Raw genomic sequence first — 15,776 nt, 5'->3', positions numbered from 1 at the left:
TGCAAGAGTGATGGAACATTTCTCCCACTAAACCTTGTGTCCAGATGAACTTATTCAACTTTGCGGGATTCAAAACAATGCATTTCTTGCCAAAGCAAGGGATAGGAATAAATCTTTGAAAATAACAGTCAAACACATCGTTTGAGTGAATCTCAGGAATATAACCATTTTTGACAAAGTGTGGGTCAAAAAACGAAAAAAAAAAAAAAAAACTTAAAACATTGCAGTCTTCCATGACATCCTTAAACCCAATTGAAATCATGTGGCAATGGGACGACTCAAAAATGTACTTGGATGCATTCTACTATCCAAGTGTTGATGCCTTTTCAGACCTTAAAGGCAAAGTTGACACGTTTAAGGCAGAAGTTACCTTGCCTATTCAAATGACTTCGGTCAATAATGCCACGCTTACTCGTTTAGACACCGGCCACCTTTAGAATAGAAGCCAATTTTGTTTTTCTTTACTTTTTTGATATTTATCAAGGCTCTTACAACATCTGCCTAATGTTTGCCTAACCTTTGCTGTCACATGAAGTCAAAGTTCCCACCTACAACTCTTCTATTTTTTTTTGGAGGGGGGGGTTCCCCCGTTTTTCTCCCAAATTGTACTTGGCCAATTACCCCACTCTTCTGAGCCGTCCCCAGTTACTGCTTCACCTGCTCTGCTGATCTGGGGAGGGCTGCAGACTACCACATGCTTCCTCCAATACATGTGGAGTCGCCAGCTGCTTCTTTTCACCTGACAGTGAGGAGTTTTGCCAGGTGGAGATAGCATGTGGGAGGATCATGCTATTCCCCCCAGTTCCCCCTCCCCTTTGAACAGGCACCCCAACCAAACAGAGGAGGCGCTTGTACAGCGACCAAGACACATACCCACATCTGGCTTCCCACCCACAAACACGGCCAATTGTGTCTGTAGGGATGTCCGACCAAGCTCGAGGTAACACGGGAATTCGAACCGACGATCCCCATGTTGGTAGGCAACGGAATAGACCGCCACGCCACCTTAATGCCCTGCAACTCTTTTGTAACCCATGATGTGAGCAGTTGTATTCGAGGGGCCGGGTGACATGATCTTACTGTGGCAGGTGCTTCTGCTTCTGCAGAGTGGTTGCCTGAGGCAGTGTGGTTCCCTCCTCTCCGCAGCGGAGCCGAGGACTCCCCACACAGGACCCCTGTAGGCTTACCTCCTGAAGCAAGGAAAGAAGATATGCAGGATATTTGCTTTATGAATTCATGAAAAAGTATACTTAAGTATATTACATAGTTCATTGAAGCAACAGGAACATGTCACAGACATAGGAAAGACTGCTCTGGACAGATTCAGGCCTAGACCAGTGGGCACATACATTTTGCTCCACAGCAAGCAGACTGAACTACTTCATCTCTAGACATGGAAGCATACACAGGCTAGATCAGGGAGCACTCCACACTATTTCCAGTTGGGGATTCAAATACGAGCAGTTGAAAATGTGTACAGTGTATTTAGATGGCGGTTAGAGATGAGAGTTCAGATAGGCCTAATTCCACTGAGTTTTTGTAATGGAACGTGAAAGGCATGAATAGTCCTGTCAAGACATCAAGAGTCTTCTCCCATCTGAAAAAACTAAAAGCAGATGTGTGTTTTTTGTTTTTTTTACAAGAGACCCACTTGTGTATTAAAGACCACCCAAGGCTGCAGAACTCATACTTTGCCCAGGTCTTTCACTCAGGTTATGATTCCAAGGCCAGAGGTGTTGCAATTCTAATTGGCAAGAAAATACAATTTTCTTCCTCTGATGTTATTTCTGATAAAAATGGTAGATATTTAATTATTACTGGTACCCTTTGGCACACACCTGTCATACTAGTGAATGTAATATGCTCCCAATTCTGATAGTATTGTTTTTGCCAACAGTTTACTGAGTAGGATTCCCTGTCTTAACACCCTCCTTTTGATATTTGGTGGGGATTTAAATTGTGTTATTGACCCTTCTTTAGACTGCTCTTCTCCCAACTTGATGCCTCCATCTGTTATGGCGAAGTCTTTCTCAGATGTCATGTCTCTGAATGGTTGTACTGACCCCTGGAGATACCAGTATCCCCAATCTCGTGAGTATTCATTCTTTTCACATGTACACCATTCCTTTTCTCGCATTGACTATTTCTTCATTGATCAGGCATTACTAATGAAGGTTACATCCTCTGAATATTTACCAATTGTTATCTCTGACCATGGACCCCTGACCCTAGACATAGTTCTAGCTACACAACCCCAAACACCCCCATATTGGAGATTCAATTCTTTTTTGCTGTCTGATAGAGTTTTGTGACATGATCTCCATTTCCAATGATGATTTTCGTATTTTTAATCAGACAGGTTCCACTCCACATGTTGTTGTCTTAATGTATTGTAAATTGGATGTTGCTGCTGTTACAGGTTGTGGGAGGGGAGTGGGTGGGGTTATATTTGTAATGACCTGTAACTATCGAAAAATCTGAATTAAAAAAATATTTAAAAAAACAGAAAATGTGTACAGTGTTTCCCCTATAGTTGTACAGAGAACACCCGCCAGGCCAAAAAAATCCCCCCCAAAAAAATGTTTAATGCCAAAAGTAATGCCAATTATCCATTCATTCGGAAATCAATTTGCGTTTGGGAGCCTTTGTGCGTCGCTGTTCCGAAATGTGAGTCAACTTCTGTGTTATTGCCTGGGAAACTCTTGATGCAATGCAAGTGCCACTGCTATCAGAGAACCTTTAAATTACTGCATAGGCAAGTGCGCAAGCGTATGGGGTGAAGGCTTGCTAATGTGAGCATGGCGCTGCCTACAAAGAGAAAAAGCTCTTAAGTCAGGGATGGACAACCAAATATATTAACATTTTTCTCTAAAACTCCGGGGCCAAGCAAAAATACATTTGGGGAAGAAGCGAGAAGGACAAAAGTGGGAGAAGTGAGAGGGGCAGATGGGGAGGGGAGGGGCTCGAGTAAATTAGCTCAAGCATAAACATCGTTGATGCCAGCCCAACTGAAGTTTAACCAGTCAAAAAAAAAAAAAGAGAAAAACAGAATAACATCGAAAATCTGGCTGGGACCAAGAGTGGTTGAAGAACCCCAAATATAGTCTGTGGTTGTACCAGACTATCCATGGTAAATTCCAATTTGTTGATCACACATCATTTTAATTCAAATGGAAATGTGTTTAGCTTTCTTTTTTTCTTTTTTTCTAACTGATTCTCTTTTCTTTTTTTTTTTGGTAGGTAATAATGATGAAAATAACAAATGGGTCTCCTGTAGCAAAATTTCCTATCATAATAATCGAATGGTGAAATTTCTCCAAGCCAAGCTGCAATAGACCTTAAGTGCGGCAATGAATCATGCACAGTGTTCATGATGTGCTAATTGTTTTACAAAGGTCATAGGTTACACAGTTTAATTTTATGTAATATTTCTTTATTTCATATCATTAATTTATGTATTTTTATAAAAAAAATTATTTAAAATTGTATACAATAACTGTAGCTTATTAAGTCATCCTCTCCTTGTGATCACTTTGTTTTAAGTCTTGAATTTACCAAGTGAACAAAATTCTAAGGGCAAATATAAACTGCAGACCACCCCCTGCAACATCTGGGTCTCTTCTGTTTAGGCCTGAAAAAAAATTCTAGCGGAAACGCTGGTGTGTGCGACTGTCTCAGACCCACAATAACACACACACACACACACACACACACACACACACACACACAGCATCTAAAGCAAAAGAAAAACAACAACAGAAAACTTGACTATGTACTCCTGTAACAAAAAATTCCCTTGCTTTCTTGAACTGATTTGAGACAGCTGCACCTGTGCCCCACTCCACCACACTTGTGTAAAAGCGAAAATGCAATAAACCATCACCAAATTTCCATCTGACTAGTTCGTCTAGTGGAACTAACGTCATGATGTAATAAGTAACCAAAAGTGTTTTATGATGTGAATGCATCGTTATCTCAGCTCAATAAACAAGGCATTACATAGACTCTTGAAACTGGGAAGTTTCATTAAACAATGTGGAAAACCCCCCCTGGCAAGACTCCAGTTCAGATTTCCTGTCATGTCACAAGGGGTCCAAAGAATTAACGAGTGGCATTCAGCCCAAAGTCTAGGTTTTCCACTAGAAATTTAATGCCAATGGATGGGTTTAACTAGAAAAGGCATTAAATATAATGAACCCTTGTCAACAAAAGAGAAGTCAACGAGTGAAACCGAAGGCTCCTGGGAGGGACGGCCTACCACCATGTTACACTACGGTTAAATATTCACAAAGCAAACCTTGACCATGCTTGGTGAAAACACTACGTATGCATGCGAGGGTGTTTGTTCAACACTGTATGCTGCAAAACTCACTGAAATGTTTACTTTCATTAGCCAATAGTGCATGAAATCTGTTCACAACAATGTTGTGTACTGTGAAAAAAATAAAGCCAGTGGTGTCTTGCTTGGCAGGTTTTCGGTGGTGTTTTTCCACTTGCTCATCACATGTTGTGACATCAACATTTTTTTTTCTATTAGGTTTTACAAGAACTTCCTTTTAATTTCTATAAACAAATATGATGGACATGATTTCATGCAACGGCACAGTGGCACAGTGGTTAGCACGGTCGCCTCACAGCAAGAAGGTCCTGGGTTTGAGCCCTGGGGGTAGTCCGACCTTGGGGGTCATCATCTGTGTGGAGTTCGCATGTTCTCCCCTTGTCTGTGGACTCAGACAGTCCAACAGGTATTAGCCCAGGTCCACGTGCTCATACCAGCATGCACTCCCACAGACAAACTTTTCTTCTAATTGCACAAGTGTCAATAAACGGTGCACCCGCATTGGCCAACATTGATCAGTAGTCACCACAACAGTCATGAGGAGAAATCCATGTTGGTGACAAATACTTTAGGGCGTATTATCGACACGGCATTGAGGCTGAATTCTCATTCTACCTTCAGCAGCACTGTAAACACATGTCTGGAAAATTCATCTTGTGTCCTTCTCCAGTGGATGTAAGCTGAGGCGACATACAGTTTTAAATTGTGTTGCTGACATCAAGCTGATGAGAGAGGCATTTTTGTGTTATACTTTAAACAGGGTTATTACAGGGGATTTCCTGCAAGTTAATTTGCAGGGAGATTATGCAGACAGAAGTATAACCTCAAGATTTATTCCACTGTTATGCTGCCGTAGTGTTGTTTTATCTTAATTTACACACGCCTATGAAACTGAATACTAAGCATTAAAGTGAGTGATTTGAATAGAGTAGCTTTACAAGTATAAATCATAGAAAGGTTTAAGGGAGTGCTTCTGTGTGGGAAGGTCTGGAATGGTAAGCACCTTGGGGGACACAAATAATTTTTGCTTATTGGCTATTTTATGTGCTGGCCTCAATCCTTCGAGAAAACATCTACCACAAAAGCAGAGGTTTTGGGTTATGAGGCAAGACATGTTTTTAAGTCATCCCAAAATATGCAGGCAGTGTCTCTGTATTTCTGCCTTTTCCGGTCACTTGAAAATTGTGGTGGTTTAACAGAGCAGTTTCTTCAGGGTACCAGGGACACATGGCCTAAGCCCTAAAATTGTATATTCATTATTAAATCAAATAATATATCAATCAATCAATCAATCAATCAATCAAATCTTACTTTATTTAGACACATAAGTAGGTCCGGTCCATATTTAAAAAAACAACAACACAGAAATACAACACAGGACGACACAAAAATATAGCTAAAAACAGCAATTCACAAGTCCACAATGATTAAAACCTATACAGGTAATTGTTCCAGTGTTTCCAGAAACAAGAGGAGTACCTTGTGTCATTTTGTGTAGGCTCAGTTAAGAGCATTATAATTACATTCTTAGAATCATTAACTGACAGATAAATTTGTACATAAAATTCCTCAACACACCATGAAAAGTGGGAACATTACTAGTCACAAACATACAACTTGCACTCATCCATCTTGGAAGCTTGAGCAAGATTCTGAATGCATCATTATTATATGCTACCTGCATCTTTTTCATTTTTGCTTGCTATAATTGCACCACAAGTGGGCAGTATAGAGTGGAGTACAGTAGACCCTAAAAAGAGCAGTTTTAACATCATCTGTACACATCCGAAATTTGCGTGCCAGCATATTGGCTTGTGCATACAGTTTGCAACACTGGCGCTGCACATCATCGTCATTACATAAATCATTCCTAATGATGTGAACCAGATATCTTATTTTGTTCACCACATTTAGTGCTTGATATATGTGTAGCTATCTACTGGTAGCAGCACTTTACTAGAAAGAACCAACTTGTAATCTTGACAAAATTGGATTAGATGTTGACCAAATAAGGAATTATTATCTGAGATATCCGCATTCATGTCTCCCACATCAAATATACATGTATATGCACTTTCTTTAATAAATGCACTAATAAAAGTGAACCTATTAAGATATTCATCCTCATTTTGGTAACATTCAAAAGGAGTGTAAACATTTAAAATTATAAAGACATTCTTATTATGTACAACTTTGATTGCTATGCACCAGTGCACCTCTAATCTAATCACACTGATCAGTGGATCATACACTGCTCAAAAAAATAAAGGGAACACCTAAAAACACAATATAGACCCCGATGAATGAAATATTTCAGCTGAAAATCTTTATTTATTAGACAGAGGAATGTGTTTAGAGCAAAATAACCTAAGAATGATCAATGGAAATCAAAATCATTAGCCCATTAAGGTCTGGATTCAGAATCATACTCAAAATCAAAGTGGAAAATGAGAACATAGGCTGATCCAACTTCTGTGGAAATTCTTCAAGACGATTCAAAATGAGGCTCAGTAGTGTATGTGGCCTCCACGTGCCTGTATGCACTCCCTACAACGTCTGGGCATGCTCCTGATGAGACGACGGATGGTCTCCTGAGGGATCTCCTCCCAGACCTGGATCAGGGCATCGGTCAACTCCTGGACAGTCTGTGGTGCGACATTGCGTTGGCGGATGGTACGAGACATGATGTCCCAGAGGTGCTCGATTGGATTCAGGTCTGGGGAACGTGCAGGCCAGTCCATAGCATCAATGCCCTCGACATACAGGAACTACTGACACACTCTGGCCACATGAGGACGAGCATTGTCATGCATGAGCAGGAACCCAGGGCCCACTGCACCAGCATATGGTCTGACAATGGGTCTGAGGATCTCATCCCGGTACCTAACGGCAGTCATGGTACCTCTGGCTAGCACGTAGAGGTCTGTGCGGCCCTCCAAGGATATGCCTCCCCAGACCATCACTGACCCACCGCCAAACCGGTCATGCTGGAGGATGTTGCAGGCAGCAGAACGTTCTCCACAGCGTCTCCAGACTCTCTCACGTCTGTCACATGTGTTCAGTGTGAACCTGCTCTCATCTGTGAAGAGCACAGGGTGCCAATGGCGAATCTGCCAACCAAGATGTTCTCTGGCAAAGGTCAATCGGGCTGCACGGTGTTGAGCTGTGAGCACAGGCCCCAATTGTGGACGTCGGGCCCTCATACCATCCTCATGCATTCTGTTTCTCACTGTTTGAGCAGAAACCTGCACATTAGTGGCCTGTTGAAGGTCGTTTTGTAGGGCTCCGACAGTGCTCCTCCTGTTCCTCCTTGCACAAAGGACCAGATAGCGGTCCTGCTGCGGGGTTGTTGTCCTCCTGCGGCCCCCTCCACGTCTCCTGGTGTACTGGCCTGTCTCCTGGTACCTCCTCCATGCTCTGGACACTGTGCTGGGAGACACATCAAATCTTCTTGCCACAGCACGCATTGATGTGCCATCCTGGATGAGCTGCACTACCTGAGCAACTTCTGTAGGTTGCAGATACCGCCTCATGCCACCTCTAGTGGTGAGGGCACAAGCAAAACGAAAAACTAACCAAAGAACGGCCAGAAAAGATGAGGACAGGCAAATGGTCTGTGGCCACCACCTGCAAATCCATTCCTTTTATAGGGGTTGTCTTGCAAATTGTCTAATTTCCACCTGGTGGAAATTAGACAATTTACCAACAGGTGAAATTGATTCACAAATCAGTGTTGCTTCCTAACTGGACAGGTTGATATCTCAAATGTGTGATTGACTTTGAGCTACATTGCATTGCTTATGTGTTCCCTTTATTTTTTTGAGCAGTGTATTTCTTGTGCCAGAGAAGGGCCATGCCCCCAGGTATTCATTCTGCCACGCACTATCCCAATGCTTATGTCTGTTGTGGACTCCCCTGCCCTATGGAAATCATTATTAACAGATTAAATTTGTCTAAATCATGTTTAGCTAATAAAGTCTCTTGTATACACAAGATATCAGTGTTCTCCAGGAGCTTGTCGATAACAATACATTGCACTTTGTCCCTTGCGTTCTGACCAAGGTGCAAGCCACGTGAGTTATATGACACAAACTATATCCCCAGCCTCAGGTACATGCATATTCCTTGTGGCAATAAGTGTTTTTACATCCACTGGCCCTGCAGTAGTCCTGGGTCTGCGCGTCTCATAAAAATGCCGCACAAAAATCCTTTCTGGCCAAAGCTGTGGTTCATACATTTCTCCCACGTCATTGTACTCAGCGGATATTTTAAAGGAGCTGAACTGACTTTGAGCAGTGTCTAGCTTTTGACATGTTACAATGCAGCAGAGTTTGTCTTTCAGGTATTTAGTCAGTGTCTCAGAGTCTAAGTTAGGCAAGAATTTTGTAGTGAAAACACTACACTACACTAGTCTTTATGACTCGTATTTTCCCCCCAGTGCAGGTTCCAACAATGTCGGCTGTCTTCTTTTCTGGGAGGATTCAGATGGGTTTTAGACTGCATAATAACATTTCCAGTGCCATGTTTTTGCTGGGGACCCGCCTTCACAACACGGCTCCACAGAGGTGACACCGCCGCCTCACTGCTCCGCTCCACACTCGAGCCTCCCTCCGCTGTGCTTGCATCCAGGACCAAGGTTCCAAGTGCCGGCATCATACTCTCCACACCACAGTCCTGGGCCTCCTTGCTGACCTGGGGAGTGAGCACACCCCCTCCGCTTAAATCAGGCCTGTCCAGGCCCAAGGGTCCAGGCGCCCACGCCACAGTCTCCACAGCCTGGCTCAGGGCCTCCTCGGAGGGCGTAGCCCCTCTGCCCAGACCAGGTTGCTCAATCACGCATTAGCAATGATAATATCCGATGTTACCGTACGGAGACATTTGTCTGCACAAACATTGCCTGTTTCATGGTGGAAATGTCCGAACTTAGACTTTCAATTTTGCTAAGCAGGTAAGAAACGTCAAGGCTGTTGAAAGTCACAGGTGGAAACTCATCTAGATGGTGAGACACAAACCCAGGAATGTTTTCACCAACCTCGTTAAGTAATTTTAAACAACTCTTAACGTTGTTAGCATCTTTTTGTGGCCCTTTGTGTGATACAAAGCACTGGGTAGAGCCTGGGCAAAGATCAAAAAGAGCTTTTTTAGGTTTCTCAATCCACTCCGATCCTATGAGGTTCACAGCCAGTAAAATAATCTCGTCCTGGCTCAACGTTTTCATTTTGACGATGAGGAAGTTTAACAGTTCATCTTCCACAATAATTTTACCATTGACAGCCATGTATATCTCTGGTTTCATTCGAGATTTACTCAGCGCAGCAGGACCTCTACCACCTGCCTATAATTTTGAGAAATAAAAAAGAGTACATTTTATATTTGTACAATAATACATTGTTATGTTCATTGAATTTATTTTGTGTGTTGCTTTTGTTTGCCAATAAAATGTCCTGGCAGCCTGTCCAGGGTGTCTCCCCGCCTGCCGCCCTATGACTGCTGGAATAGGCTCCAGCATCCCGTGATCCTGAGAGCAGGATAAGCGGTTTGGATAATGGATGGATGATGTTACTACATGTCTGTTTTCATCCATCCATTCATTATCCAAACGTCTTATCTTATTTAGGGTCGCGAGATGTTGGAGCCTATCCCAGCAGTCATTGGGCAGCAGGTGGGGAGACACCTTCCTGTCTGTTTTCTAGAGACAAATTACTCTGACAGGTCTACTTACTGTAGGCAGGTTTCTAGTCTACTGTATATTTCCCTTTACATGAACCTTTCAAGCCTGCCACATGCTGAACTAACTCGACAGTGTGTGCATCCATTGAGTCAGGGAGATTGCTATTCATTAAAAATAAACACAACCTTTTCCATTGAGGTGGGGGTCATGGGGCCTGGGTAGGTGGTCGTGGGAGACGAGATTGGATAGGGTTTAGTGTCCCTTATTTTTCTGAGCTAAAGCTGGCAACCCTTCTAATGGGATTCCCAAATGTGTCTCTGTGGCCCCTTCAATTACTCTGGCTTGCATGTAGGGCATACATTGGCAACTTGGCAGCCCGCGGCCTGCATCCAGCCCCCATCCTCACTCAGTACGGCCCACAGGTCAATTTCCAAATATCAATAAATTGTTGGTTTCACGGGTGTTGGAACTCCCAATTGTAATTATACTATCCACTGATAGAGGGTGCTCCCTCGAAATGCAAGAGGCCTGTGGTCAAGCAACTGCTTGCACATGGTCTTGTCTTGATCTTGGCGGGCCTCTTTGGCAATGACACGCAACGAGAAGAGACATGCGTGGCAAAAAAAAAAAGACTTGACCTAGATGTGTTTAGTGTACCTGGAAACACAAAGACAAATATGGCATGTACACCGGAGGTGCCAGAGCCGCAATCATTGTTGCCCTCAAAGGAAAAATACACTTGACAGCAGAGCCTTTTTTTTTTTTACCAAAGCCACGTCTACACAGGAGTCCTCTCTCAAGGTGTTTTATGGTGTTTCCCTTGAGCTTACTAAAGCAAAGAAGCCTTTGTCAGATGGCGAAACAGTGAAGCTAGTATGTGCAGTAGAGATGGAGATAACATGCTTTTGGAGCATGTTATCTCTATCTCCATTGCCATGTTACCATCTCCAAAGCTTTTGGAGATAACATGGCTAAGAAATTTGAAACATTCTCTCTGTCCCATCGCACAGTGAAGCAATTAATTTTTAACATTCAAAGTCATGTCAAGGGAAAGCTAAAACAAGTCATGCATGACTGCAAAGTGCTTCTCCTTAGCGTTGGACGAGAGTAGAGATGTGATGGATGTTAGCCAGCTTCTCATTTACACAAGAGCCCTTGACAGTTTATTTGAAGTGCAAAAGGAGTTATTGAAATCGGTCTTTGCATCACACTACCAAGGGCAAGGATGTTTTCAACACCATTAAAAGTGTTGTAAGTGAGCATGGGGGCTTTGACAAGCTCTCAGCTGTTGTTACCATTGGTGCAACATCAATGCACCAACGGTGCACCAACGGTGCAGTGTCCTGAAGCCACTCCTTCGTTGTCTTGGCTGTGTGCTTAGGGTCGTTGTCGTGTTGAAAGGTAAACCTTCGCCCCAGTCTGAGGTCCTGAGCGCTCAGGAGCAGGTTTACATCAAGGATCTCTCTGTACTTTGCTCCATTCATCTTTCCCTCGATCCTGACTAGTCTCCCAGTTCCTGCCGCTGAAAAACATCCCCACAGCATGATGCTTCCACCACCATGCTTCACTGTAGGGATGGTATTAGCAAGGTGATGAGAGGTGCCTGGTTTTCTCCAGAAGTGACTTTTGGCATTAAGGCCAAATAGTTCAATCTTGTTTCATCAGACCCGAAAATCTTGTTTCTCATGGTCTGAGAGTCCTTTAGGTGCTTTCTGGCAAACTCCAAGTGGGCTGTCATGTGCCTTTTACTGAGCAGAGGCTTCCGTCTGGCCACTCTACCATAAAGGCCTGATTGGTGGAGTGCTGCAGAGATGGTTGTCCTTCTGGAAGGTTCTCCCATCTCCACAGAGGAACGCTGGAGCTCTGTCAGAGTGACCATCGGGCTCTTGGTCACCTCCCTGACCAAGGCCCTTCTCCCCTGATTGCTCAGTTTGGCTAGGCGGCCAGCTCTAGGAAGATTCCTGGTGGATCCAAACTTCTTCCATTTACGAATGATGGAGACCACTGTGCTCTCCAATAAAGATGTAGAAACATCTCAAGGATGAACAGTGGAAACAGGATGAACCTGAGCTCAATTTTGAGTGTCATAGCAAAGGGTGTGACTACTTATGTACATGCAATATTTCAGTTTTTTATTTTTTATAAATTTGCAAAAATTTCTACAAAACCTTTTTCACTTTGTCATTATGGGGTATTGTGTGTAGATTGATGAGGGAAAAAAAGGAATGTAATCCATTTTGGAATAAGGCTGTAACATAACAAAATGTGGGGAAAGTGAAGGGGTGTGAATACTTTCCGGATGCACTGCATACATGCTGGTTAAAAGAATCAAACATCGGGGACAGAAAAACGAAGGCAGGGACAGTTCTATCCTCATCTGTATCTGTGTCAAAATGCAGATGGATCCTGATCTGGACTCGACTCCGCCAAGAAGAGAACAGCAACAACCGCCACCACGGCTCCTAGTAAATCGACCTACAGCACCATCCCAATCACACCGCAACATCCAGATCTTAGTCATCTGGGTGCAGCTGGTGGTACAGATCATGCATCTCCACCACCGTATACGGTAATGGAAAAGGTGTCATCACATCATACCAGGCAAGGAACCCAGTATCGTGCTTCACCAGTACAAGACTTAATCTCTCGATGATCAAAGTGGCGGATGGACAAGGAGATGGTCAGTTGGTACACAGACCATGGACATTTAAAGATATTAAAGAAGTGTCATCTCACCTCCCGGTTGTTACTGACAGTGGAGCGAAGTTCACTGAACAATTCCAGATATTCTGCAGAGAATTCAAACCCACAACCACTGAACTTCGACGTCTTCTCATGTCACACACGGGAAACCACTGGGCAACAGTTTCTGCAGGGGTTCCATTCCCTTGAAGGAATAGTGGTCACAAGGGTACCAGATACACACCAATTTGTGGAATACGGCTCTGAGAATCTGCTGCAGTGGAAGCTCTTGGACACTGCTCCTGCCTCGGTAAACAAAACTCTATGATCTGGGGGGGGGCTGAGGCACTCAGGTTCTGCTCTTCTTCACTGTCTGGAATGGCTGGCAAGACAACCAGCCGGGCTACTGGTCTGGTGTAGACACAGTCCTTGATCCTCACATCAGCTGACCTGACGTGACCATCAGCACTCTTGTGTACTTTGATGACATGCCCAATGGGCCAAAGGGCTCGTGGCAGGTTCAGCTCGACCAGCATCACGACAAAATCTTCAGTGAGGTCGTCTGGATTGGAGTACCACTTCTGGCAGGTTTGCAGGCCGGGAAGATAATTCCTGATGAAACTAGACCAGAACTGTTCCGCTAAGACCTGACAGTGCCTCCAGCGGTGCCGACTGATGAGTTCTGTCTTGGGATAGACGATCTGGGGTAGAGATCCGTCAGGCCGGCCCATCAATAGGGCGTTGAGTGTAATGGGGTCAAGGTCAGTGAGACTGGAAGAGACGTAGCCCAGTGGCTTCGAGTTGAGGATCCCTTCCACTTCCAGAAGCATGGTCCAAAGTACTTCTCCTGTCACAGATTGGCTCCCACTGTGGTGTATAGAGCAGTCTTGACAGAACAGATCTCCCGCTCCCAGACTCCTCCGAAGTTGGGTGCAGCATGGGGGTTGAAGTGGAAGGTGACCTTCTGCTTAGCAAGCTGTCGTTGTAGCTCAGGAGACACCTCGGTGAAGGACTAACGTAGTTCCCTCTCTCCTCCCTGGCAGTTTGTTCCCTGATCAGAGAACAGCTCTGCTGGTGTACCCCATCAGGCAATGAATCCCCGCTTCTGGAGTCTGTCCATCGGGTAAGATTGGTCGGCCAGGCCAAGACAAGTTGCGGTGAATGCCTCTGTGATGAGGAAGCTGGTCTTGGGCTTAGCTGCTGGGGAGATGCGGAAGGACACAGAAGAGCCGCAGAAGGTCTGGACATCCTGCTGGATGGTCCTTAAGGCTAGGTCTTCGGGTGTCCCTTGTAAACCCAACTCTCTTGCAGCTGCTGGGAGGAGCATGGTACGCTCAGACCCATCGTCCAGGATGGCGTAGGTCTCCAGGGTACGATTTCCATGGTGCAGGAGCACTCAGATGATCTTCAGCAGGACACGGTTGCCTTGAGCTGGTCTGTCCACGTACAGCATTTCAGCGGTGTTCACCAGGCAACTCTCCTTGTTAGTTGGCTCAGCTGTCTCCCCAGGTGCTGTAGCATTGACTTCATGTAGAACCTGCAGGTGCTTCCCTTGGCACAAGCCACAGGGCTTCTTAAGGTTGCATTGGGCGGCTCTGTGGGGCTTCGCGCAGCGCCAGCATCTCCTGTTGGTCTGGATCCACTCCTTGAGTTGCTCTTTGGACAGCTCTGTCACTTCTGTGCACTGACTGAGGTAGAGTTCTGCATTGTTGCAGAATGAGCAGTGGGGCTTGGCTTTAGCTTTCTTCTTAGTAGAGCCCTCCTGCCTGGTAGTGGCTTCCGCTTCTTCAGCTTCGTGGAGGACCGTGACGGACCGCCTTCCCTGGCGACCCTCTTACTTTGGCACTTGCTTCTCCTTTGTCCCCTTGGCTGCTGACTGCCCATCGAAGTCTTGGCACCATAACTCATACTGTAGCCCAGCGGTCGGGAACCTATGGCTCGCGAGCCATATATGGCTCTTCCGGTCACGGCATATGGCTCCCAGACAATTTTGAGTTGAAAAAAAAATCAGTTTGGAACTGATTTTAAAATACTTGTGATATTTCTTAATAATACTGTGTCATTTTAAAGTAAACAGAAATTAGTTTTGAAGATACATTTCACGGTTCACGGGTCACCCGTGGGTCGGGTCGGGAACCAATGGCTCGCGAGCATGTCCGGGTCATTGTAAAGGCGAAGAAATCAATTTTATCAGATAGCCAACTAGTTTATCCGCTTCAACCCTTGTAACGGAAAAGAGGGCGAAAAGAAAAAAAGACGATGATTACCGTGCGTTCCAGGCTGCGTGCACAGAGGACTTTGCATTTGTGGAGAGAGCAGGATCTGCGGTGTGTCTAATATGCAATGATAAAATTGCATCGATGAAACGGTCAAATATAAAGCGGCACTTCGATACGCACCATGCTTCATTTGCATGGAAATATCCAGCGGGGGACAGCAGGAAAAGGGCATGCGAGGAGCTACAGCGGAGAGTGCAGACGAGTCAGCAGCAACTACGTGTGTGGACCAAGCAAGGTGACGGGAATTCCGCTAGCTTTGCGGGGGCTTTGGCAATAGTAAGGAATGGAAAGTCATTCACAGATGGCGAGTATGCCAAAACACTCATGCTTGATGTGGCCAATGAACTGTTTGATGACTTCCCAAATAAAGACAAGATAATCAAACGAATAAAAGACACGCCCCTGTCAGCAAGAACTGTGCACGATCGTAGCATCATGATGGCAAATCAAGTCGAGGAAACACAAATTAAGGACATAAACGCCGGGACATACTTTTCTCTCGCGTTAGATGAGTCAACAGACGTTAGCCATCTATCTCAGTGCAGTATAATTGCCCGGTATGCTCCAGGTGACACACTGCGTGAGGAAAGCTTGGCTGTTTTGCCAATGAAAGGGACAACAAGAGGAGAGGATTTATTCACGTCTTTCATGGAGTTTGCTAAAGAAAAAAAACTACCGATGGATAAGCTTATTTCTGTCTGTACTGATGGTGCACCCTGTATGTTGGGGAAGAACAAAGGATTTGTAGCGCTTCTCCGTGAACATGAAAAGAGAGCCATCCTAAGTTTTCATTGCATCCTGCACC

The 15,776-nt window shown here is 44.6% G+C and overlaps 1 protein-coding gene across 1 annotated transcript in view; it reads right to left on the bottom strand.

Moving 5' to 3' along the window:
• The window catches only part of jpt1a (Jupiter microtubule associated homolog 1a), a 68,434-nt gene that overhangs the window by 7,654 nt on the left and 45,004 nt on the right, over positions 1-15,776 (bottom strand). Inside the window, exon 3 of the mRNA XM_056280261.1 lies at positions 1,081-1,190. Coding sequence (XP_056136236.1) covers positions 1,081-1,190 — 110 coding nt within the window. The remainder of the gene's footprint in view (positions 1-1,080; positions 1,191-15,776) is intronic.

This window comes from Lampris incognitus, chromosome 5 (assembly GCF_029633865.1).
Source record: "Lampris incognitus isolate fLamInc1 chromosome 5, fLamInc1.hap2, whole genome shotgun sequence".
Lineage (NCBI taxonomy): Eukaryota > Metazoa > Chordata > Actinopteri > Lampriformes > Lampridae > Lampris > Lampris incognitus.
The sequence above is the reverse complement of the archived record's forward strand: the minus strand, read 5'-3'. Positions and strand labels throughout refer to the sequence as shown.